Raw genomic sequence first — 26,690 nt, 5'->3', positions numbered from 1 at the left:
TTGGGGCTGGAGGAGGTTACAGAGATAGGGAGGGTTGTCGGGGCTGGAGGAGGTTACAAAGATAGGGAGGGTTGTTGGGGCTGGAGGAGGTTACAGAGATAGGGAGGGTTGTCGGGGCTAGAGGCGGTTACAGAGATAGGGAGGGTTGTGGGGCTGGAGGAGGTTACAAAGATAGGGAGGGTTGTAGGGGCTGGAGGAGGTTACAGAGATAAGGAGGGTTGTCGGGGCTGGAGGAGGTTACAAAGATAGGGAGGGTAGTAGGGGCTGGAGGAGGTTACAGAGATAGGGAGGGATGTAGTGGATGGAGGAGGTTACAGAGATAGGGAGGGTAGTGGGGCTGGAGGAGATTACAGAGATAGGGAGGGTGTGGGGCTGGAGGAGGTTGCAGAGATCGGGAGGGTTGTGGGCCTGGAGGAGGTTACAGAGATAGGGAGGGTTGTGGGGCTGGAGGAGATTACACAGATAGGGAGGGTTGTAGGGGCTGGAGGAGGTTACACAGATAGGGAGGGTTGTAGGGGCTGGAGGTGGTTACAGAGATAGGGAGGGTTGTGGGGCTGGAGGAGGTTACAAAGATAGGGAGGGTTGTGGGACTGGAGGAGATTACAGAGATAGGGAGGGTTGTGAGGCTGGAGGAGGTTACACAGATAGGGAGGGTTGCGGGGCTGGAGGAGGTTATAGATATAGGGAGGGTTGTAGGGGCTGGAGGAGGTTACAGATATAGGAAGGGGTGTAGGGGCTGGAAGAGGTTACAGAGATAGGGAGGGTTGTGGGACTGGAGGAGATTACAGAGATAGGGAGGGTTGTGGGGCTGGAGGAGGTTACAAAGATAGGGAGGGTTGTTGGGGCTGGAGGAGGTTACATAGATAGGGAGGGTTGTGGGGCTGGAGGAGGTTACAGATATAGGGAGGGTTGTAGGGGATGGAGGAGGTCACAGAGATAGGGAGGGTTGTAGGGGCTGGAGGAGGTTACAGAGAGAGGGAGGGTTGTAGGGGATGGAGAAGGTTACAGAGATGGGGAGGGTTGTGGGGCTGGAGGAGATTACAAAGATAGGGAGGGTTGTAGGGGCTGGAGGAGGTTACAGAGATAAGGAGGGTTGTCGGGGCTGGAGGAGGTTACAAAGATAGGGAGGGTTGTAGGGGCTGGAGGAGGTTACAGAGATAGGGAGGGATGTAGGGGATGGAGGAGGTTACAGAGATAGGGAGGGTAGTGGGGCTGGAGGAGATTACGGAGATAGGGAGGGTCGTGGGGCTGGAGGAGGTTGCAGAGATCGGGAGGGTTGTGGGCCTGGAGGAGGTTACAGAGATAGGGAGGGTTGTGGGGCTGGAGGAGATTACACAGATAGGGAGGGTTGTAGGGGCTGGAGGAGGTTACACAGATAGGGAGGGTTGTAGGGGCTGGAGGTGGTTACAGAGATAGGGAGGGTTGTGAGGCTGGAGGAGATTACACAGATAGGGAGGGTTGTAGGGGCTGGAGGAGATTACACAGATAGGGAGGGTTGTGGGGCTGGAGGAGGTTACAAAGATAGGGAGGGTTGTGGGACTGGAGGAGATTACAGAGATAGGGAGGGTTGTGAGGCTGGAGGAGGTTACACAGATAGGGAGGGTTGCGGGGCTGGAGGAGGTTATAGATATAGGGAGGGTTGTCGGGGCTGGAGGAGGTTACAGATATAGGAAGGGGTGTAGGGGCTGGAAGAGGTTACAGAGATAGGGAGGGTTGTGGGACTGGAGGAGATTACAGAGATAGGGAGGGTTGTGGGGCTGGAGGAGGTTACAAAGATAGGGAGGGTTGTTGGGGCTGGAGGAGGTTACATAGATAGGGAGGGTTGTGGGGCTGGAGGAGGTTACAGATATAGGGAGGGTTGTAGGGGATGGAGGAGGTCACAGAGATAGGGAGGGTTGTAGGGGCTGGAGGAGGTTACAGAGAGAGGGAGGGTTGTAGGGGATGGAGAAGGTTACAGAGATGGGGAGGGTTGTGGGGCTGGAGGAGATTACAAAGATAGGGAGGGTTGTGGGGATGGAGGAGGTTACAGAGATAGGGAGGGTTGTGGGGCTGGAGGAGATTACAGAGATAGGGAGGGTTGTAGGGGCTGGAGGAGGTTACAGAAATAGGGAGGGTTGTAGAGGCTGGAGGAGGTTACAGAGATAGGGAGGGTTGTAGGGGCTGGAGGAGGTTACAGATATAGGGAGGGTTGTAGAGGCTGGAGGAGGTTACAGAGATAGGGAGGGTTGTAGGTCTGGAGGAGGTTACAGAGATAGGAAGGGGTGTAGGGGCTGGAGGAGGTTACAGAGATGGGGACGGTTGTGGGGCTGGAGGAGGTTACAGAGATAGGGAGGGTTGTCTGGGCTGGAGGAGGTTACAAAGATAGGGAGGGTTGTTTGGGCTGGAGGAGGTTACAGAGATAGGGAGGGTTGTCGGGGTTGGAGGAGGTTACAGAGATAGGGAGGGTTGTGGGGCTGGAGGAGGTTACAGAGATAGGGAGGGTTGTTGGGGCTGGAGGAGGTTACAGAGATAGGGAGGGTTGTTGGGGCTGGAGGAGGTTACAGAGATAGGGAGGGTCGTGGGGCTGGAGGAGGTTGCAGAGATCGGGAGCGTTGTGGGGCTGGAGGAGGTTACAGAGATAGGGAGGGTTGTAGGGGCTGGAGGAGGTTACACAGATAGGGAGGGTTGTGGGGATGGAGGAGGTTACAGAGATAGGGAGGGTTGTAGGGGATGGAGGAGGTTACAGAGATAGGGAGGGTTGTGGGGCTGGAGGAGGTTACAGATATCGGGAGGGTTGTAGGGGATGGAGGAGGTCACAGAGATAGGGAGGGTTGTAGGGGCTGGAGGAGGTTACAGAGATAGGGAGAGTTGTAGGGGATGGAGAAGATTACAGAGATGGGGAGGGTTGTGAGGCTGGAGGAGACTACAAAGATAGGGAGGGTTGTGGGGATGGAGGAGGTTACAGAGATAGGGAGGGTTGTGGGGCTGGAGGAGATTACAGAGATAGGGAGGGTTGTAGGGGCTGGAGGAGGTTACAGAAATAGGGAGGGTTGTAGAAGCTGGAGGAGGTTACAGAGATAGGGAGGGTTGTGGGGCTGGACGAGGTTACAAAGATAGGGAGGGTTGTTGGGGCTGGAGGAGGTTACAGAGATAGGAAGGGGTGTCGGGGCTGGAGGAGGTTACAGAGATAGGGACGGTTGTGGGGCTGGAGGAGGTTACAAAGATAGGGAGGGTTGTTGGGGCTGGAGGAGGTTACAGAGATAGGGAGGGTTGTCGGGGCTGGAGGAGGTTACAGAGATAGGGAGGGTTGTCGGGGCTGGAGGAGGTTACAAAGATAGGGAGGGTTGTAGGGGCTGGAGGAGGTTACAGAGATAGGGAGGGTTGTGGGGCTGGAGGAGGTTACAAAGATAGGGAGGGTTGTTGGGGCTGGAGGAGGTTACAGAGATAGGGAGGGTTGTCGGGGCTGGAGGAGGTTACACAGATAGGGAGGGTTGTAGGGGCTGGAGGAGGTTACAGAGATAGGGAGGGTTGTTGGGGCTGGAGGAGGTTACAGAGATAGGGAGGGTTGTGGGGATGGAGGAGGTTACAGAGATAGGGAGGGTTGTGGGGATGGAGGAGGTTACAGAGATAGGGAGGGTTGTCGGGGCTGGAGGAGGTTACAAAGATAGGGAGGGTTGTAGGGGCTGGAGGAGGTTACAGAGATAGGGAGGGTTGTGGGGATGGAGGAGGTTACAGATATAGGGAGGGTTGTAGGGGATGGAGGAGGTTACAGAGATAGGGAGGGTTGTAGGGGATGGAGGAGGTTACAGAGATAGGGAGGATTGTAGGGGATGGAGGAGGTTACAGAGATAGGGAGGGTTGTGGGGCTGGAGGAGGTTACATCGATAGGGAGGGTTGTGGGGCTGGAGGAGGTTACAGAGATAGGGAGGGTTGTTGGGGCTGGAGGAGGTTACAGAGATAGGGAGGGTTGTCGGGGCTGGAGGAGGTTACAGAGATAGGGAGGGTTGTCGGGGCTGGAGGAGGTTACAAAGATAGGGAGGGTTGTAGGGGCTGGAGGAGGTTACAGAGATAGGGAGGGTTGTTGGGGCTGGAGGAGGTTACAGAGATAGGGAGGGTTGTGGGGCTGGAGGAGGTTACAAAGATAGGGAGGGTTGTAGGGGCTGGAGGAGGTTACAGAGATAGGGAGGGTTGTGGGGATGGAGGAGGTTACAGATATAGGGAGGGTTGTAGGGGATGGAGGAGGTTACAGAGATAGGGAGGGTTGTAGGGGATGGAGGAGGTTACAGAGATAGGGAGGGTTGTAGGGGATGGAGGAGGTTACAGAGATAGGGAGGGTTGTGGGGCTGGAGGAGGTTACATCGATAGGGAGGGTTGTGGGGCTGGAGGAGGTTACAGAGATAGGGAGGGTTGTGGGGCTGGAGGAGGTTACAAAGATAGGGAGGGTTGTTGGGGCTGGAGGAGGTTACAGAGATAGGGAGGGTTGTTGGGGCTGGAGGAGGTTACAGAGATAGGGAGGGTTGTGGGGCTGGAGGAGGTTACAAAGATAGGGAGGGTTGTTGGGGCTGGAGGAGGTTACAGAGATAGGGAGGGTTGTGGGGCTGGAGGAGGTTACAAAGATAGGGAGGGTTGTAGGGGCTGGAGGAGGTTACAGAGATAGGGAGGGTTGTGGGGATGGAGGAGGTTACAGATATAGGGAGGGTTGTAGGGGATGGAGGAGGTTACAGAGATAGGGAGGGTTGTAGGGGATGGAGGAGGTTACAGAGATAGGGAGGGTTGTAGGGGATGGAGGAGGTTACAGAGATAGGGAGGGTTGTGGGGCTGGAGGAGGTTACATCGATAGGGAGGGTTGTGGGGCTGGAGGAGGTTACAGAGATAGGGTGGGTTGTAGGGGATGGAGGAGGTTACAGAGATAGGGAGGGTTGTAGGGGATGGAGGAGGTTACAGAGATAGGGAGGGTTGTGGGGCTGGAGGAGGTTACATCGATAGGGAGGGTTGTGGGGCTGGAGGAGGTTACAGAGATAGGGAGGGTTGTGGGGCTGGAGGAGGTTACAGAGATAGGGAGGGTTGTGGGGCTGGAGGAGGTTACAGAGATAGGGAGGGTTGTAGGGGATGGAGGAGGTTACAGAGATAGGGAGGGTTGTAGGGGATGGAGGAGGTTACAGAGATAGGGAGGGTTGTAGGGGATGGAGGTGGTTACAGAGATAGGGAGGGTTGTCGGGACTGGAGGAGGTTACAGAGATAGGGAGGGTTGTGGGGCTGGAGGAGGTTACAGAGATAGGGAGGGTTGTGGGGCTGGAGGAGGTTACAGAGATAGGGAGGGTTGTGGGGCTGGAGGAGATTACAGAGATAGGGAGGGTTGTGGGGCTGGAGGAGGTTACAAAGATAGGGAGGGTTGTTGGGGCTGGAGGAGGTTACAGAGATAGGGAGGGTTGTGGGGCTGGAGGAGGTTACAAAGATAGGGAGGGTTGTAGGGGCTGGAGGAGGTTACAGAGATAGGGAGGGTTGTGGGGATGGAGGAGGTTACAGATATAGGGAGGGTTGTAGGGGATGGAGGAGGTTACAGAGATAGGGAGGGTTGTAGGGGATGGAGGAGGTTACAGAGATAGGGAGGGTTGTAGGGGATGGAGGAGGTTACAGAGATAGGGAGGGTTGTGGGGCTGGAGGAGGTTACAGAGATAGGGTGGGTTGTAGGGGATGGAGGAGGTTACAGAGATAGGGAGGGTTGTGGGGATGGAGGAGGTTACAGATATAGGGAGGGTTGTAGGGGATGGAGGAGGTTACAGAGATAGGGAGGGTTGTAGGGGATGGAGGAGGTTACAGAGATAGGGAGGGTTGTAGGGGATGGAGGAGGTTACAGAGATAGGGAGGGTTGTGGGGCTGGAGGAGGTTACAGAGATAGGGTGGGTTGTAGGGGGTGGAGGAGGTTACAGAGATAGGGAGGGTTGTAGGGGATGGAGGAGGTTACAGAGATAGGGAGGGTTGTGGGGCTGGAGGAGGTTACATCGATAGGGAGGGTTGTGGGGCTGGAGGAGGTTACAGAGATAGGGAGGGTTGTGGGGCTGGAGGAGGTTACAGAGATAGGGAGGGTTGTGGGGCTGGAGGAGGTTACAGAGATAGGGAGGGTTGTAGGGGATGGAGGAGGTTACGGAGATAGGGAGGGTTGTAGGGGCTGGAGGAGGTTACAGAGATAGGGAGGGTTGTGGGGCTGGAGGAGGTTACGGAGATAGGGAGGGTTGTGGGGCTGGAGGAGGTTACGGAGATAGGGAGGGTTGTAGGGGCTGGAGGAGGTTACAGAGATAGGGAGGGTTGTGGGGCTGGAGGAGGTTACGGAGATAGGGAGGGTTGTGGGGATGGAGGAGGTTACGGAGATAGGGAGGGTTGTGGGGCTGGAGGAGGTTACGGAGATAGGGAGGGTTGTAGGGGATGGAGGAGGTTACAGAGATAGGGAGGGTTGAGGCCATGGAGGGATTTGAAAAAGGGCGAGAACTTTAAAATTCAGCCTTATTCAGCAGAACAGATGGGACAGTCCCTGTGACTATAAAACACACGCAAAGTTAAATGGTTTCCACATGGTATTTCCTGATGTGCTTGTGGCGAGAGGGAGGAGAAGTCACAACAGTTGACGACAGTTTGCTCGAGGTTACGATAACGTAGTGACTGGTTTACGATTTCTTGACTCCCGATATGTGAAACACCGAAGGGGAACAAAACCTGGTGTGAGCAACTGTGATGCTCTGCCGCTGCTGGGGTGTAGAGCTGCTGTGCCCCTGCTGGGATGTAGAGCTGCTGTGCCTCTGCTGGGATGTGGAGCTGCTGTGCCCCTGCTGGGGTGTGGAGCTGCTGTGCCTCTGCTGGCGTGTGGCACAGCTGTGCCTCTGCTGGGGTGTGGAGCTGCTGTGCCCCTGCTGGGGTGTGGAGCTGCTGTGCCTCTGCTGGGGTGTGGAGCTGCTGTGCCTCTGCTGGGGTGTGGAGCTGCTGGGGTGTGGAGTTGCTGTGCCTCTGCTGGGGTGTGGAGCTGTTGTGCCCCTGCTGGGGTGTAGAGCTGCTGTGCCTCTGCTGGGGTGTAGAGCTGCTGTGCCTCTGCTGGCGTGTGGAGCTGCTGTGCCCCTGCTGAGATGTAGAGCTGCTGTGCCTCTGCTGGGATGTGGAGCTGCTGTGCCCCTGCTGGGGTGTGGAGCTGCTGTGCCTCTGCTGGGGTGTGGAGCTGCTGTGCCTCTGCTGGGGTGTGGAGCTGCTGGGGTGTGGAGTTGCTGTGCCTCTGCTGGGGTGTGGAGCTGTTGTGCCCTTGCTGGGGTGTAGAGCTGCTGTGCCTCTGCTGGGGTGTAGAGCTGCTGTGCCTCTGCTGGCGTGTGGAGCTGCTGTGCCCCTGCTGAGATGTGGAACGGCTGGGGTGTGGAGCTGCTGTGCCTCAGCTGGGGTGTGCCCCTGCTGGGGTGTGGAGCTGCTGTGCCCCTGCTGGGGTGTAGAGCTGCTGTACCTCTGCTGGGATGTGGAGCTGCTGTACCCCTGCTGGCGTGTGGAGCTGCTGTGCCTTTGCTGAGATGTGGAACGGCTGGGGTGTGGAGCTGCTGTGCCTCAGCTGGGGTGTGCCCCTGCTGGGGTGTGGAGCTGCTGTGCCCCTGCTGGGGTGTAGAGCTGCTGTACCTCTGCTGGGATGTGGAGCTGCTGTACCCCTGCTGGGGTGTAGAGCTGCTGTGCCCCTGCTGAGATGTGGAACGTCTGTGCCTTTGCTGAGATGTGGAACGGCTGGGGTGTGGAGCGGCTGTGCCCCTGCTGGGGTGTGCAGCTGCTGTGCCCCTGCTGGGGTGTGGAGCTGCTGGGGTGTAGAGTTGCTGTGCCTCTGCTAGGGTGTGGAACGGCTGTGCCTCTGCTGGGGTGTGGAGCTGCTGTGGTGTGGAGCGACTGTGCCCCTGCTGGGGTGTGGAGCTGCTGTGCCCCTGCTGGGGTGTAGAGCTGCTGTACCTCTGCTGGGATGTGGAGCTGCTGTACCCCTGCTGGGGTGTAGAGCTGCTGTGCCCCTGCTGGGGTGTAGAGCTGCTGTGCCCCTGCTGAGATGTGGAACGACTGTGCCTTTGCTGAGATGTGGAACGGCTGGGGTGTGGAGCGGCTGTGCCCCTGCTGGGGTGTGGAGCTGCTGTGCCTCTGCTGGGGTGTGGAGCTGCTGTGCCCCTGCTGAGATGTGGAACGACTGTGCCTTTGCTGAGATGTGGAACGGCTGGGGTGTGGAGCGGCTGTGCCCCTGCTGGGGTGTGGAGCTGCTGTGCCTCTGCTGGGGTGTGGAGCTGCTGTGCCTCTGCTGAGATGTGGAACGACTGTGCCTTTGCTGAGATGTGGAACGGCTGGGGTGTGGAGCTGCTGGGGTGTAGAGCTGCTGTGCCTCTGCTGAGATGTGGAACGACTGTGCCTTTGCTGAGATGTGGAACGGCTGGGGTGTGGAGCGGCTGTGCCCCTGCTGGGGTGTGGAGCTGCTGTGCCCCTGCTGGGGTGTGGAGCGGCTGTGCCCCTGCTGGGGTGTGGAGCTGCTGTGCCTCTGCTGGGATGTGGAGCTGCTGTACCCCTGCTGGGGTGTGCAGCTGCTGTGCCTCTGCTGGGGTGTGGAGCTGCTGGGGTGTGGAGCTGCTGTGCCTCTGCTGGGGTGTGGAGCTGCTGTGCCTCTGCTGGGGTGTGGAGCTGCTGTGCACCTGCTGAGATGTGGAACAACTGTGCCTCTGCTGGGGTGTGGAGCTGCAGGGGTGTGGAGCGGCTGTGTCCCTGCTGGGGTGTGGAGCTGCTGTGCCTCTGCTGGGGTGTGGAGCTGCTGGGGTGTGGAGCGGCTGTTCCTCTGCTGGGGTGTGGAGCTGCTGTGCCCCTGCTGGGGTGTAGAGCTGCTGTACCTCTGCTGGGATGTGGAGCTGCTGTACCCCTGCTGGGGTGTAGAGCTGCTGTGCCTCTGCTGGGATGTGGAGCTGCTGTGCCCCTGCTGGGGTGTAGAGCTGCTGTACCTCTGCTGGGATGTGGAGCTGCTGTGCCCCTGATGGGGTGTAGAGCTGCTGTGCCCCTGCTGGGGTGTGGAGCTGCTGTGCCCCTGCTGGGGTGTGGAGTGGCTGTGGCCCTGCTGGGATGTTGGGCGGATGTGCCCCTGCTGGGATGTGGAGCGGATGTGCCCCTGCTGGGATGTGGAGCGGCTGTGCCCCTGCTGGGATGTGGAGCGGCTGTTCCCCTGATGGTGTGTAGAGCTGCTGTGCCTCTGCTGGGATGTGGAGCAGCTGGGGTGTGGAGCTGCTCAGGTGCAGAGCTGCTGTGCCCCTGCTGGGATGTGGAGCGGCTGTGGTGTGGAGCTGATGGCGTGTAGAGCCGATGGGGTGAAGAGTCGATGGGGTGTAGAGCTGATGGGGTGTGGAGCTGATGGGGTGTAGAGTCGATGGGGTCTAGAGCTGCTGGGGTGTAGAGCTGATGGGGTGTGGAGCTGATGGGGTGTGGAGCTGATGGGGTGTAGAGTCGATGGGGTGTAGATTCGATGGGGTGTAGATTCGATGGGGTGTAGAGCTGATGGGGTGTAGGGGTGATGGGGTGTAGGGGTGATGGGGTGTAGAGCTGATGGGGTGTAGGGGTGATGGGGTGTAGGGGTGATGTGGTGTAGGGGTGATGGGGTGTAGAGCTGATGGGGTGTAGGGGTGATGGGGTGTAGAGGTGATGGAGTGTAGGGGTGATGGGGTGTAGGGGTGATGGGGTGTAGATTCGATGGGGTGTAGAGCTGATGGGGTGTAGGGGTGATGGGGTGTAGGGGTGATGTGGTGTAGGGGTGATGGGGTGTAGAGCTGCTGGGGTGTAGAGCTGATGGGGTGTAGAGTCGATGGGGTGTAGAGCTGCTGGGGTGTAGAGCTGATGGGGTGTGGAGCTGATGGGGTGTAGAGCTGCTGGGGTGTAGAGCTGATGGGGTGTAAAGCTGCTGGGGTGTAGAGCTGCTGGGGTGTAGAGCTGATGGGGTGTGGAGCTGATGGGGTGTAGAGCTGATGGGGTGTAGAGTCGATGGGGTGTAGATTCGATGGGGTGTAGAGCTGATGGGGTGTAGATTCGATGGGGTGTAGAGCTGATGGGGTGTAGGGGTGATGGGGTGTAGGGGTGATGTGGTGTAGGGGTGATGGGGTGTAGAGGTGATGGGGTGTATGGGTGATGGGGTGTAGAGGTGATGGGGTGTAGAGGTGATGGGGTGTATGGGTGATGGGGTGTAGAGCTGATGGGGTGTAGAGCTGATGGGGTGTGGAGTTGGGGTGTGGAGCTGATGGGGTGTAGAGCTGATGGGGTGTGGAGCTGATGGGGTGTTGAGCTGATGGGGTGTAGAGGTGATGGGGTGTATGGGTGATGGGGTGTAGAGCTGATGGGGTGTAGAGCTGATGGGGTGTGGAGTTGATGGGGTGAAGAGCTGATGGGGTGTGGAGCTGATGGGGTGTAGAGCTGATGGGGTGTTGAGCTGATGGGGTGTAGAGTCGATGGGGTGTAGAGCTGATGGGGTGTAGAGCTGATGGGGTGTAGAGTCGATGGGGTGTAGAGTCGATGGGGTGTAGAGCCGATGGGGTGTAGAGCTGATGGGGTGTAGAGCTGATGGGGTGTAGAGCTGAAGGGGTGTAGAGCTGATGGGGTGTAGAGCTGATGGGGTGTAGAGCTGAAGGGGTGTAGAGCTGATGGGGTGTAGAGCCGATGGGGTGTAGAGCTGATGGGGTGTAGAGTCGATGGGGTGTAGAGCCGATGGGGTGTAGAGTCGATGGGGTGTAGAGCTGATGGGGTGTGGAGCTGATGGGGTGTAGAGCTGATGGGGTGTAGAGCTGAAGGGGTGTAGAGCTGATGGGGTGTAGAGCCGATGGGGTGTAGAGCTGAAGGGGTGTAGAGCTGATGGGGTGTAGAGTCGATGGGGTGTAGAGCTGATGGGGTGTGGAGCTGATGGGGTGTAGAGCTGATGGGGTGTGGAGCTGATGGGGTGTAGAGCTGATGGGGTGTAGAGCTGAAGGGGTGTAGAGCTGATGGGGTGTAGAGCCGATGGGGTGTAGAGCTGATGGGGTGTAGAGCTGATGGGGTGTAGAGCTGATGGGGTGTGGAGCTGATGGGGTGTAGAGCTGATGGGTAGGGGTGATGGGGTGTAGAGCCGATGGGGTGTAGAGCTGATGGGGTGTAGAGCCGATGGGGTGTAGAGCTGATGGGGTGTAGAGCTGATGGGGTGTAGAACTGATGGGGTGTAGGGGTGATGGGGTGATGGGGTGATGGGGTGTAGGGGTGATGGGGTGTAGATGTGTAGAGCCGATGGGGTGTAGGGCTGTAGGGGTGATGGTGTGTAGGGGTGATGGGGTGTAGGGGTGATGAGGTGTAGAGTCGATGGGGTGTAGAGCCGATGGGGTGTAGAGTCGATGGGGTGTAGAGCCGATGGGGTGTAGAGCTGATGGGGTGTAGAGCTGATGGGGTGTAGGGGTGATGGGGTGTAGGGGTGATGGGGTGTAGGGGTGATGGGGTGATGGGGTGTAGGGGTGATGGGGTGTAGGTGTGTAGAGCCGATGGGGTGTAGGGCTGTAGGGGTGATGGTGTGTCGGGGTTATGGGGTGTCGGGGTGATGAGGTGCAGAGCCGATGGGGTGTAGGGGTGTAGGGGTGGTGGTGTGTAGGGGTGATGGGGTGTAGGGGTGATGAGGTGTAGAGCCGATGGGGTGTAGGGGTGTAGGGGTGGTGGTGTGTAGGGGTGATGGGGTGTAGGGGTGATGGGGTGTAGGGGTGATGGGGTGGAGGGGTGATGAGGTGTAGAGCCGATGGGGTGTAGGGGTGTAGGGGTGATGGGGTGTAGGGGTGATGGGGTGTAGGTGTGCAGAGCCGATGGGGTGTAGGGGCGTAGGGGTGGTGGTGTGTAGGGGTGATGGGGTGTAGGGGTGATGAGGTGTAGAGACGATGGGGTGTAGGGGTGTAGGGGTGGTGGTGTGTAGGGGTGATGGGGTGTAGGGGTGATGAGGTGTAGAGCCGATGGGGTGTAGGGGTGTAGCGCTGTTGTCTGCGGAGGTCACTGAGGCTTCAGTAGAATACTGAGACTATCTCCAATGTTTCATTTGGGGTTTTGGCAGCAAACAAAGTGTTTAAAACTGAAGGACAGCAGTTTAATAAAAAAAATCACTGCCACATGTCAGGATTGTTCAGGCCGGACTGTTTGTGTGACTGTGACAGTTCTGGAGGCACACGAGAAGTTAAAGGCCCACACCGGGGTCTAATGGTGTCACTGTAGGTTTATGGGTAGAGTCGGGTTCGAGGCAGTGATGGGAATAGGGTCTGTGTACAGGACCCTTCACAAGAAGCCCTGGCAGACACACAGCCCAGAGTCTGAGGAATCGCACAATGTGTGAGGGCGGAGGGGTTCTGCAGGGAATGGTACAGCAATAGGCCATTCAGCCCATCATGCCCATGCTGGCTCTTTGAAAGAGCCATCAAATTAGTCCCACTGCTCCCCACCACTGCTCCGCCCCACACCCCGGCACACATTCCCCATTCCCCTATACATTTATCCTCTTCAAATATTTATCCAATTCCCTTTTGAAAGTTATTATTGAATCTGCTTCCACCGCCCTTTCAGGCAGCACATTCCAGATCACAACTCGCTGGGTAAGAAAATGTTTCCTCATCTTTGCCTCTGATTCTTTTGCCAATTACCTTAAACCTGTGTCCTCTTGTTACTGACCCTCCTACCATTGAAAACAGTTTCTCCTTATTTACTCTATCAAAATCCTTCATGATTTTGAGCACCTCGATTAAATCTCCCTTTAACCTTCTCTGCTGTAAGGCGAACAATCCCAGCTTCTCCAGTCTCTCCACATTAACTGAAGTCCCTCATCCCTGGAACCATTCCAGTAAACGGTTGCCTGGCCCGGAGACCATCTTTTTTCAAATGATTGCACCCAAATTTATCTGACTGCCGAGTTCCTGGTCACACCTCCTGCTTTAACCAGAGGCAGCAGTGGTTTCTGGTCCTGAGCCCTCTCCCTCACTGTCAGGAACAGTAACGCAGCCACAGTGAGTTGGTGGTTTGCACAGTAAACTGCAGAGATTGGTGGAACACAATCTCCCAAACACCAGTAATAATTGTAGGATCGTGCAAAAGCAACAGAATTTGTCTTTATTCCATTATCATGAAACAGTCAGGCAGATTATAAACAGGCGCCAACAACAAAAAGCAACTTGTATTGATATAGCATCAATAATGTAGTAAAACATCTCCTGGCCTTTCACAGGAGCATATAAAACAAAAACTGACACCGAGCCACATAAGGAGATATTAGGACAGATGACCAATAGTTTGTACAAAGAGAAGTTTTAAAGGTTGTCTTTAAGGAGGAAAGCAAGATGGAGAGGTTTAGGGAGGGAATTCCAGAGCTTAGGGCCTTGGTAACTGAAGTGGAGTGATGGAAATCAGGAATGAGCAAGAGGCCAGAATTGGAGGAGTGCAGAGATCTCGGAGGGTTGTGGGGCTGGAAGAGATTACAGAGATAGGGAGGGGCGAGGCCAAGGAGGGATTTGAAAATCAAGTTCATTTTAACATGACATTACATCAACTCTCTGTATATTCAATCTGTGGGTATAATGCTGATCTCTGACATTGGGAAATGTTTTACAGAACACAAGGACACTTGTTGGCAGTTCTGCAACAGCTGATCAAGCAAACGGGGGAAAAGGATGACAGTGACTGGAAGGAAAAGATCCCGAGAATGGAGACTGAACAGAGGGTTTGGACTACAATCCATCGGGGGAGGCCCAGAGTTTGGCAAACACAGCTCTCGATCATCTCTCTTAGCTCTCAGTCATGTCCCTCACCAATATTCACCAACTCAATTTGCAGCTACTGTGTGGGTAAATTTTTAACTTGTTGCTGGGAGGTGAAAGTGGCATTGCAATCACACACCCCCTGTGCAAATCCCCCGATTAAAATCAGTGGAAAAACTTGGATAGTTTCTGCAAAAGGCAGCAGGTTCCACAGAGAGTTGCATGTTTTTTGTTAGACTACATTTTGGTCAGACCCTGTTGGGAGTAGCTATTCAGTTCTGGCCCCTGCACCTCAGGAAGGATATATTGACCTTGGAGAGGGTGCAGTACAGATTCACCAGCATGGTCCCGGGGTTAAAAGGGTTACATTAAAAGGACAGGGTGCATTGATCAGTCTTGTATTCCCTCGAATATAGGATGATCCAACTGAGGAGTTTAAGATGACTAAAGGATTTGATGGGGTAGAGAGAGGAAAAACTAATTCCTCTGGTGGAAGGGGAATTCAGAACAAAGGGGCAGAAATTTAAAATTAGAGACAGGCTGTTCAGGGTGATGTCAGGAAGCATTTCACACAAAGGGAAGTGAAATCTGCAACTCTTTCCCTGATAAAATAGTTCAGACTGGGGGTCAAGTGAAAATTACAAAACTGACATTGATCGATTTTTGTTGAGTGAGCGGATAGAGGGATATGAAGCCAAGGCAGGTAAAAGGGGACAAGGTAGAAACACACTGACTCTCACTGGTGTCCAGTTCCACACACACTGCCTCTCACTGGTGTCCAGTTCCACACACACTGACACTCACTGGATTACAGTTCCACACACACTGACTCTCACTGGGGTACAGTTCCACACACACTGACTCTCACTGGTGTCCAGTTCCACACACACTGACTCTCACTGGTGTCCAGTTCCACACACACTGCCTCTCACTGGGGTATAGTTCTACATACACTGACACTCACTGGATTACAGTTCCACAGGCACTGACACTCACTGGTGTCCAGTTCCACACACACTGACACTCACTGGATTACAGTTCCACAGGCACTGACACTCACTGGTGTCCAGTTCCACACACACTGACACTCACTGGATTACAGTTCCACAGGCACTGACACTCACTGGTGTCCAGTTCCACACACACTGACACTCACTGGATTACAGTTCCACAGGCACTGACACTCACTGGTGTCCAGTTCCACACACACTGACACTCACTGGTGTCCAGTTCCACACACACTGACACTCACTGGTGTCCAGTTCCACACACACTGACACTCACTGGTGTCCAGTTCCACACACACTGACACTCACTGGATTACAGTTCTACATACACTGCCTCTCACTGGTGTCCAGTTCCACACACACTGACACTCACTGGATTACAGTTCCACAGGCACTGACACTCACTGGTGTCCAGTTCCACACACACTGACACTCACTGGATTACAGTTCCACAGGCACTGACACTCACTGGTGTCCAGTTCCACACACACTGACACTCACTGGATTACAGTTCCACAGGCACTGACACTCACTGGTGTCCAGTTCCACACACACTGACTCTCACTGGGGTACAGTTCCACACACACTGACACTCACTGGTGTCCAGTTCCACACACACTGACACTCACTGGTGTCCAGTTCCACACACACTAACTCTCACTGGGGTCCAGTTCCACACACACTGACTCTCACTGGTGTCCAGTTCCACACACACTGACACTCACTGGTGTCCAGTTCCACACACACTGACACTCACTGGTGTCCAGTTCCACACACACTGACACTCACTGGCGTCCAGTTCCACACACACTGACTCTCACTGGGGTCCAGTTCCACACACACTGACACTCACTGGGGTACACTTCCACACACACTGACACTCACTGGTGTCCGGTTCCACACACACTGACACTCACTGGTGTCCAGTTCCACACACACTGACTCTCACTGGGGTCCAGTTCCACACACACTGACACTCACTGGTGTCCAGTTCCACACACACTGACACTCACTGGATTACAGTTCCACACACACTGACTCTCACCGGTGTCCAGTTCCACACACACTGACTCTCACCGGTGTCCAGTTCCACACACACTGACACTCACTGGTGTCCAGTTCCACACACACTGACTCTCTCTGGGGTACAGTTCCACACACACTGACACTCACTGGTGTCCAGTTCCACACACACTGACTCTCTCTGGGGTACAGTTCCACACACACTGACACTCACTGGGGTACAGTTCCACACACACTGACACTCACTGGTGTCCAGTTCCACACACACTGACTCTCTCTGGGGTACAGTTCCACACACACTGACACTCACTGGTGTCCAGTTCCACACACACTGACACTCACTGGTGTCCAGTTCCACACACACTGACACTCACCGGGGTCCAGTTCCACACACACTGACACTCACTGGTGTCCAGTTCCACACACACTGACACTCACTGGGGTACACTTCCACACACACTGACACTCACTGGTGTCCAGTTCCACACACACTGACACTCACTGGTGTCCAGTTCCACACACACTGACTCTCACTGGGGTACAGTTCCACACACACTGACACTCACTGGTGTCCAGTTCCACACACATTGACTCTCTCTGGGGTACAGTTCCACACACACTGACTCTCACTGGTGTCCAGTTCCACACACACTGACACTCACTGGTGTCCAGTTCCACACACACTGACTCTCTCTGGGGTACAGTTCCACAGGCACTGACACTCACTGGTGTCCAGTTCCACACACACTGACTCTCACTGGGGTACAGTTCCACACACACTGACACTCACTGGTGTCCAGTTCCACACACACTGACTCTCACTGGGGTACAGTTCCACAGGCACTGACACTCACTGGTGTCCAGTTCCACACACACTGATACTCACTGGTGTCCAGTTCCACACACACTGACACTCACTGGTGTCCAGTTCCACACACACTGACTCTCTCTGGGGTACAGTTCCACACACACTGACACTCACTGGGGTACAGTTCCTCACACACTGACTCTCACTGGTGTCCAGTTCCACACACACTGACACTCACTGGTGTCCAGTTCCACACACACTGACTCTCTCTGGGGTACAGTTCCACACACACTGACACTCACTGGTGTCCAGTTCCACACACACTGACACTCACTGGTGTCCAGTTCCACACACACTGACTCTCTCTGGGGTACAGTTCCACACACACTGACACTCACTGGTGTCCAGTTCCACACACACTGACTCTCTCTGGGGTACAGTTCCACACACACTGACTCTCACTGGGGTACAGTTCCACACACACTGACACTCACTGGGGTCCAGTTCCACACACACTGACTCTCACTGGGGTACAGTCCCACACACACTGACACTCACTGGTGTCCAGTTCCACACACACTGACACTCACTGGTGTCCAGTTCCACACACACTGACACTCACTGGTGTCCAGTTCCACACACACTGACACTCACTGGTGTCCAGTTCCACACACACTGACACTCACCGGGGTCCAGTTCCACACACACTGACACTCACTGGTGTCCAGTTCCACACACACTGACTCTCACTGGTGTCCAGTTCCACACACACTGACACTCACTGGATTACAGTTCCACACACACTGACACTCACTGGTGTCTAGTTCCACACACACTCCAGAGAGACTCTGCGTTCTGAGGGAAACTGGAGCAAACAAGCAGTGGAGTTGGGCAAAATTGTGTTGCTTTCGGCCTGAGTCTTATTTGGGTCACTTGGTTGCCCTGTTAATAATACCAATTCTCTGAAGGTTTCAGGTGATGAATTTTGCATAAATAAGTGTGTGAAAGCAGAATAAATGGAATGTATTTGATTCTATCCCAAGGTAAATTTGTTTGAGCTCTTTGCAGTTCACTGGTTGTGAGCCAAGGTATGGGGACTGCCTCCCTCTTGTGGCCACTGTGTGTTTGAGCAACATCTGCCTCTTGGTTCAGCATCGCTTCTCTGACGTGCGGGGAACAGGAGGAGGCTATTCGGCATCTCGAAGGTCTTCCGCCTTTCAATTCCCTCATGTCTGATTTTGTATTTGAACTCCAATTCCCTACCTTTGCTCCATGTCCCTCGATACCCTTACCCAACAAAAACCTAGAACGTTAGAATCTATTCTAAAGGATGTGATAAATGGACATTTGGATAATAATGATCTGATTGGGCATAGTCAACATGGATTTATGAATGGGAAATCATGTTTGATGAATCTGTTGGAGTTTTTTGAGGATGTTACTAACAGAATTGATAAAGGGGAGTTGGTGGACGTGGTATACTTGGATTTTCAGAAGGCTTTTGATAAAGTCCTCCACAGGAGGTTGGTTAGCAAAATTAAAGCACATGGGATAGGAGGTAATATACTGGCATGGATTAAGGATTGGTTAACAGGCAGAAAACAGAGAGTCAGGATAAACGGGTCATTCTCGCATTAGCAGGCTGTGACTAGTGGGGTACCGCAGGGATCAGTGCTTGGGCCCCAGCTGTTCACAATACACATCAATGATTTGGATGTGGGGACCAAATGTAGTATTTCCAAGTTCGCGGATGACACAAAAATAGGTGGGAATGTGTGTTGTGAGGAAGATGCAAAGCAGCTTCAAGGAGATTTGGACAGACTTTGTGAGTGGGCAAGAACGTGGCAGATGGAATATATTGTGGAAAAATGTGAGGTTATTCACTTTGGTCAGAGGATAGATGTGCAGAGTATTTCTTAAATGGTAAGAGATTCAAAAGTGTAGATGTACAAAGGGACCTGGGTGTTCTTGTCAATAAGTCACTGAAAGCTAACATACAGGTGCAGCAAGCAATTAAGAAGGCAAATGGTATGTTGGTCTTCATTGCAAGAGGATTTGAGTAGAGGAGTAGTGAAGTCTTGCTTCAATTGTATAGAACCTTGGTTAGACCGCACCTGGAGTACTGTGTGCAGATTTGGTCTCCTTACCTTAGAAAGGATATTATTTGCCATAAAGGGAGTGCAATGAAGGTTCATCAGACTTGTTCCCGGGATAGTGGGACTGTCCTATGACGAGAGATTGGGGAAATATAGAAACATAGAAAAATAGGAACAAGAGTAGGCCATTCGGCCCTTCAAGCCTGCTCCGCCATTCAATACGATCATGGCTGATCATCCAAACTCAGTAACCTGTTCCCGCTTTCTCCCCATATCCCTTGCTCCCTTTAGCCCTAAGAATTATATCTAACTCTTTCTTGAATATATTTCAGGATTTTTCCTCAACTCCTTTCTGTGGTAGAGAATTCCACAGGTTCACCACTCTCTGGGTGAAGAAATCTCTCCTCATCTCAGTCCTAAATGGCTTACCCCTTATCCTTAGACTGTGACCCCTGGTCCTGGCCTCCCCCGCCATCAGGAACATCCTTCCTGCATCTAGTCTGTCCAGTCCTGTTAGCATTTTGTAGATTTCTATGAGATCCCCCCTCATTCTTCTAAACTCTAGCGAATACAAGCCTAATCGACCCAATCTCTCTTCATACATCAGTCCTGCCATCCCAGGAATCAGTCTGGTGAACCTTCGCTGCACTCCCTCCATAGCAAGAACATCCTTCCTCAGATAAGGAGACCAAAACTGCACACAATACTCCAGATGTGGTCTCACCAAGGCCTTGTATAATTGCAGCAAGACATCCTTGCTCCTGTACTCAAATCCTCTCACTATGAAGGCCAACATACCATTTGCCTTCTTAACTGCCTGCTGCACCTGCATGCTTACTTTCAGCGACTGGTGTACAAGGACACCCAGGTCTCGCTGCACCTCCCCCTTTCCCAATCTATCGTCGTTCAGATAATAATCTGCCTTTCTGTTTTTGCCACCAAAGTGGATAACCTCACATTTATCCACATTATACTGCATCTGCCATGTATTTGCCCACTCACTCAACCTGTCCAAATCACACTGGAGCTTCTCTGCATCCTCCTCACAGCACACACTCCACCCAGCTTTGTGTCATCTGCAAACTTGGATATATCACATTTAATTCCCTCATCTAAATCATTAAAATATATTGTGAATAGCTGGGGTCCTAGCACTGATCCCTGCGGTACCCCACTAGTCACTGCCTGCCACTCGGAAACTGACCTGTTTATTCCTACTCTTTGTTTCCTGTCTGCCAACCAGTTCTCTATCCATGTCAGTACCTTACCCCCAATCCCAAGTGCTTTAATTTTGCACGCTAATTTCTTATGTGGGACCTTATCAAAAGCCTTCTGAAAATCCAAATACACCACATCCACTGGTTCTCCCTTATCTATTCTACTAGTTACATCCTCAAAAAATTCCAGTAGGTTTGTCGAGCGTGATTTCCCTTTCGTAAATCCATGTTGACTTTGTCCGATCCTGTCATTGTTTTCCAAATGCTCTATTACATCTTTTATAATGGATTCTAGCATTTTCCCCACTACTGATGTCAGGTTAATCAGTCTATAATTCCCTGTTTTCTCTCTACCTCCTTTTTTAAATAGACTAGGCCTGTATTCTCTAGAGTTTTGAAGAATGAGAGGTGATCTTATAGAAACCTACAAAATACTGAAAAGGATAGACAGGGTAGATGCAGCTAAGATGTTTCCCCTGGTTGGGGAGTCTAGAACCAGGGGATACAATTTCAAAATAAGGGGGAAGCCACTTAGGACAGAGATGAAGAGAAATTTCTTTACTCAGAGGGTTGTGAATCTTTGGAATTCTCTACCCCAGAGGGCTCTGGAAGCTCAGTCACTGAGTATGTTTAAAGCAGAGATTGACAGATTTCTAAATACAAATGACATAAAGGGGATATAGGGGAGGTGGTGGCGTAGTGGTATTGTCACTGGACTAGGAACCCAGAGACCCAGGGTATTGCTCTGGGGACATGGCTTCAAATCTCACCACAGCAGAAGGTGGAATTTGAATTCAATTAATAAATCTGGAATTGAAAAGCTAGTCTAATGATGGCCATGAAACCATTGTCGATTGTTGTAAAAACCCATCTGGTTCACTAATGTCCTTTAGAGAAGGAAATCTGCTGTCCTTACCTGGTCTGGCCTACATGTGACTCCAGACCCACAGCAATGTGGTTAACTCTTACATGCCCTCTGAAATGGCCTAGCAAGACACTCAGTTGTACCTAACCGCTACAAAGTCAATAAAAAAAAACAGCACTGTAGGTGTACCTACCCCACATGGACTGTAGCAGTTCAAGAAGGCAGCTCACCACCACCTTCTCAAGGGCAATTAGGGATGGGCAATAAATGCTGGCCTAGCCAGCGATGCCCACATCCCATGAATGAATAAAAAAAAAAAATGGGGATAGTGTGGGGAAAAAGGCATTGAAGTGGATGATTAGCCATGATTGTATTGAATGGCGGAGCAGGCTTGATGGGCTGAATGGCCCACTCCTGTTCCTATGTTCCTATCTATTTAATCTCTGTCTTTAAATTTTTAATTAACCCCCAGGAAGAACAGCTTTTTGGGGGGAGAGAGTTCCAGATTTCCACTCCCCTTTATGTGAAGAAGTGCTTCCTGACATCATCCCTGAAGGGCCTGGCTCGAATTTTAAGTTTCTGCCCCCTTGTTCTGGACTCACATCACCAGAGGAAATAGTTTCTCTCTATCGACCCCATCAACTCTTTTAATCATCTTAAACATCTCGATCAGATCATTCTTTAATTTATATTGAAGGTAATACAAGCCTTATTGATGCAAACTGTGCTCATATTAAACCTTCACCTTGTACATCTACAGAAACAGGCTCAGAATCAGTTTAAACTGAGAGTAGCTGTCAATCCACAGATTGTTAATGGTTCCTGACATCAAAAAATCTCTCTTTCACACAGTGACACAGTGGTTAGCACCGCAGCCTCACAGCTCCAGCGACCCAGGTTCAGTTCTGGGTACTGTGCGGAGTTTGCAAGTTCTCCCTGTGACTGCATGGGTTTCCGCCGGGTGCTCCGGTTTCCTCCCACAGCCAAAGACTTACAGGTTGATAGGTAAATTGGCCATTGTAAATTGCCCCTAGTGTAGGTAGGTGGTAGGAGAATTGAGGGAAAGTGGGGATATGGTAGGGAATATGGGATTAATGTAGGAATAGTATAAACGGGTGGTTGATGGTCAGCACAGACTCGATGGGCCGAAGGGCCTGTTTCAGTGCTGTATCTCTCTGTGACTCTAATAAGGCTCCTGCTGTTAGTGATGCTGACTATTGTAACGTGGGACTAATAAGAGAGAGGAGGTGGGAAATGAGACAGGGTGTCTCCCCTAATCAGAGCTGCCTCCATTATTTTAATTAACTGAATTCCTTCTGTTGCTGCATCTGATTATCGTCTCATTGAAGAGCATCAAAGCTCCCCACCCACCTGAACCAACCTCCAAATTCCAGGGTGATCTGTGCCTCAGTGGTTGCTGTCAACATTACCTGATAGCCTTTCCCACATCTCCCACATGCCAATCTCACCACTATAATCAATGCTGGAAACACAACAATTCCTACTGTTACCCCCACCTAAAACACACACACACAATGCTGAAAACATTTCAGAGTTTTTTCTCACATCTCTCCCAGATTACTGATCTCAAAGGAAGGAAATAAGGAAGGAATCTCTGGATTGGAATGTTTGACTGGGTGAGCGGCACAGCTGTGGGTGGGACTGAGACAAAGTGCGGGCAAGTCTCAGGGTCTTTGCTCATACCGAAGGCCCCTGGTATTGTGTTCAGTACCTGGCAGCCAGGCTGATATCAATGATAGTTTTGGCTATAACACAGTCACTTGCCTCTGAGTCGGATGGTCATGTATTACGGAGAGGATGGGGTGAGTGGGGACACAGGACAGAGCCTGCCTCAACTGTGAGAGTGTGAATTTTAAAAAAACTGCTTTCCAGTGTTTGATCTCAGACCGAAATCTTTTATTTTTTAATTACAATATTTAAAATGATGAGGAGCCAATATTAATTGTAGAGTTACATACTTTAAACAACGTTGTAAATTCTTAGAAACGAGGAGTTATGCACTACAGAATGATCGAGAGAAATGAGACAATCATTATCTCAAACAATAAGCAGCTTGCAATGAATTAAATGGTAGGAACCATTTGTTAATGACAAATCGTGTTTGACTAACTGAAATATTTGATGAAATAACAAAGAGGATGGATGAGGGTAATGCATTGGTACAAGATTGTCGAAGGGATAGGAAGCAGAGAGTAGGGTGAATGGTCATTTTTCAGACTGGAGGGAAGTATTTAGTGGTGTTCCCCAGGGGTCAGTGTAAGAATCACTGCACTTCTTGATATATATTAATGACCTGGACCTGGGTATACAGGGCACAATTTCAAAGTTTGCAGATAACTCCGAAACCTAGTAAACAGACACACGGCAGATGAAATTTAATGCAGAGAAGTGTGAAATGATACTCATTTGAAGGAAGAATGAGGAGAGGCAATATAAATGAAATAGTACAGTTTAAAAGGGGGTGCAGGAACTTGGGGGGTTCACAAAGTTACACTCAGCATTTATAATTTTTTTGTATTCGTTTGTGGGATGTGGGCGTCATTGACTAGGCCAGCATTTTATTGGCCATCCCTAACTGCCCTTGAACTGAGTGGTTTGCTAGGCCATTTCAGAGGGCATTTAAGAGTCAACCACATTGCTGTGGGTCTGGAGTTACATGTAGGCCAGACCAGGTAAAGACAGCAGATTTCCTTCCTTAAAGGATATTAGTGAACCAGATGGGTTTTTACAACAATCGACAATGGTTTCATGGCACCATTAGACTAGCTTTAAATTCCAGATTTATTAATTGAATTCAAATTCCACCTTCTGCCGTGGTGTGATTCGAACCCAAGTCCCCAGAACATTAGCCTGGGCCTCTGGATTACCAGTCCAGTGACAATACCACTACACCACCACCTCCCCTCTAAATATAAATCACTGGTTAAACCCGGGCTATAATATTGTGCCCAATTCTGGAGACTACACTTTAGGAAGGATGTTAAGGCCATGGAGAGGGTGTGGAGGAGATTTACTGGAATGATCCCAGGGATGAGGGACTTCAGTTAATGTGGAGAGACTGGAGAAGCTGGGATTGTATTTCTTACAGCAAAGAAGGTTAAGAGGAGATTTAATAGAGTTGTTCAAAATCATGAAAAGTTTTAATAGAGAAAATAAGGAAAAACTGTTTCCAGGGGCAGGAGGGTCAGTAACCAGAGGACGTGGATTTAAAGTAATTGGCAAAAGAACCAGAGGTGACATGAGGATGTTTTTCTATGTAGTGAGCTGTTGTGCTCTGGAATGCTCTGCTCTATAGAGAATTAGGTAAATATTTGAAGGAAAAATATTTACAGGGTTATGGGGAAAGAGTGGTGAAATGGCATTAACTGGATTGTTCTTTCCAAGATCTAGCACAGACACGTTGGGCTGAATGGCCTCCTTTGTGCTGTCATTCTACGATTCTATTATTCTATCATGACAGCACTCTGCCAATTTGCAGCTCTGCCACCTCTCAGGCTCCTGAGCCGAGATTGAGTCCCACTCTGGTCGCCAGTTGCTCCAATCAAACAATACCAACACACCCTGACACACAGTGCAAGTTTATATTTTATAAATATCACTTATCACTGTCAGGAATTGAGCAACTAGGGTGACGGGGCTGAGGGACCCAGAATGCCAGAGTGTATCAAAGTGAAATGGAGTGGGAGAGAAAATGAGGGAAACCAGGAACAGTGATTGAACAAGATCAAGATATCCAGCACTGTAGCAACTCACCACGACAGCACTGCCCAAACCCACAACCTCTACCACCTAGAAGGACCAGTTTTATCAGGTACACGTTACATAAACAAGGCTACAAGGCAGGAAACAGATGCTGCAGTTTGGATGTGACTCCATTATAAAGAAGAGGCAGTGAAAAACATTGCACACATTCCATGCACTGATACAGAGCAGCAATGGAAGATCATCCTCTCATAGTCTATTGTACAGAGAGGGTCTAAGGCCTAACTCACTGACAGATCTCTCAATGACTCCCTCAGTGTTATTCCATAGCGATTAAGCAGGATACAACAGCTGGAATTCTGGGAGCCGTCAATGGATGCGTCCTGACATACTCAGTGTGATCTGTGTCTCAGTCTCTCCATATCGCGAGTATGGCCTTGTGTTAACAGTATGACAGCTGTGCGTCAGGCTCCAGAACTGAGTCACATGGATTGGCAATGATTGTCAGCGTCCCAGCAGGACCAGCACAGTTAAAGCACTTCCCAGACCAGGTTTCCAGTGAGGCCACGTACACTTGGAGGATCTTTGAAATTCTCTGCCATCTATCTGTCCAGTCACATCCTCTGTGGTTCGACTAGAACCTTAGATACCAAGTTGATGATTAAGTGAGAGGAATGATCCCTCTCAAACTCCGCAAACAGGTGACAGACATTTTCCGAAGGGCTGCCTTGTTTTTTTGCCACAAAGGCAAAGATCCTGAAAATAAAATTTAAAAATTAATCCTAGGAACATCCTGCATTTAAAATAAAATCAACTCAAAATCATCTTAAAAAATAAGTGAGTAAAGTGATGGAATATCTGAGTGTCTAATCTGCCAACACTTTGTATTATTTATAATTAACAAACAGATTGCATTCTGCTAAAGGAAAATCACAGAAATTTAACAAAATCTAGTTACACAATTCCCCAGATTGGTGGAATATATTTAAAGGGGCAGTGAATTGCACAGAGATGCTCTCTAATCCCAACCCATTTCCCAGCTTCCTGCTATCTCCCATTCACTCCATGTCAGAAAACTCCAATCTCTGTCATTCTAATTCGAACCTTTAAACCTCTCATACAAACACTCACTCTGTTTTAACAGAGGCTGATCCTAACTTTTACCACAGCACTGGGAGGGGGATTAAAGGGCCAGGAATTTCCTCCTGTTTGTGCCCCTTTAAAAGTGCTGCTCACAACTTTCTTGGAAGGAAGATTTTGATGGATTTTTGTTGGGTAAAAGTATGAAGAGTTATGTCGAAACCCAGTGGTCACACTGCTGACCCAGTGGTCACACTGCTGAGCCCGTGGTCTCACTGCTGACCCAGTGGTCACACTGCTGACCCAGTGGTCTCACTGCTGAACCCATGGTCTCACTGCTGACCCAGTGGTCTCACTGCTGAGCCCGTGGTCTCACTGCTGACCCAGTGGTCACACTGCTGACCCAGTGGTCTCACTGCTGACCCAGTGGTCACACTGCTGAGCCCGTGGTCTCACTGCTGACCCAGTGGTCACACTGCTGACCCAGTGGTCACACCGCTGAGCCCGTGGTCTCACTGCTGACCCAGTGGTCACACTGCTGACCCAGTGGTCTCACTGCTGACCCAGTGGTCACACTGCTGAGCCCGTGGTCTCACTGCTGAGCCCGCGGTCTCACTGCTGACCCAGTGGTCTCACTGCTGACCCAGTGGTCACACTGCTGACCCAGTGGTCTCACTGCTGAGCCCGCGGTCTCACCGCTGACCCAGTGGTCTCACTGCTGACCCAGTGGTCACACCGCTGAGCCCGTGGTCTCACTGCTGACCCAGTGGTCTCACTGCTGAGCCCGTGGTCTCACTGCTGACCCAGTGGTCACACTGCTGACCCAGTGGTCTCACTGCTGACCCAGTGGTCACACTGCTGACCCAGTGGTCTCACTGCTGAACCCATGGTCTCACTGCTGACCCAGTGGTCTCACTGCTGAGCCCGTGGTCTCACTGCTGACCCAGTGGTCACACTGCTGAGCCCGTGGTCTCACTGCTGAGCCCGTGGTCTCACTGCTGACCCAGTGGTCTCACTGCTGACTCACTCATGGCAGGAAGGTAAGTTTGGTTGAAAAGCTGCTCGGGACTTGGGAGGAGGTTTAGCAATGGGGCGGGGGGGAGAAGATAACCCATGTGACTGAGGGCTC

General features: G+C 51.8%; 1 protein-coding gene across 2 annotated transcripts in view; it reads right to left on the bottom strand.

Moving 5' to 3' along the window:
• Positions 1-22,709: 22,709 nt before the first annotated feature.
• Positions 22,710-26,690, bottom strand: part of LOC137348255 (tensin-4-like) — a 117,593-nt gene continuing 113,612 nt past the window's right edge. For both annotated transcript variants that reach the window (XM_068013675.1, XM_068013674.1), the window contains exon 15: positions 22,710-25,237. In XM_068013675.1, the coding sequence (XP_067869776.1) occupies positions 25,096-25,237 (142 nt within the window). In that variant the 3' untranslated portion in view covers positions 22,710-25,095. The remainder of the gene's footprint in view (positions 25,238-26,690) is intronic.

Source organism: Heterodontus francisci, chromosome 33 (genome assembly GCF_036365525.1).
Source record: "Heterodontus francisci isolate sHetFra1 chromosome 33, sHetFra1.hap1, whole genome shotgun sequence".
NCBI lineage: Eukaryota > Metazoa > Chordata > Chondrichthyes > Heterodontiformes > Heterodontidae > Heterodontus > Heterodontus francisci.
The sequence above is the reverse complement of the archived record's forward strand: the minus strand, read 5'-3'. Positions and strand labels throughout refer to the sequence as shown.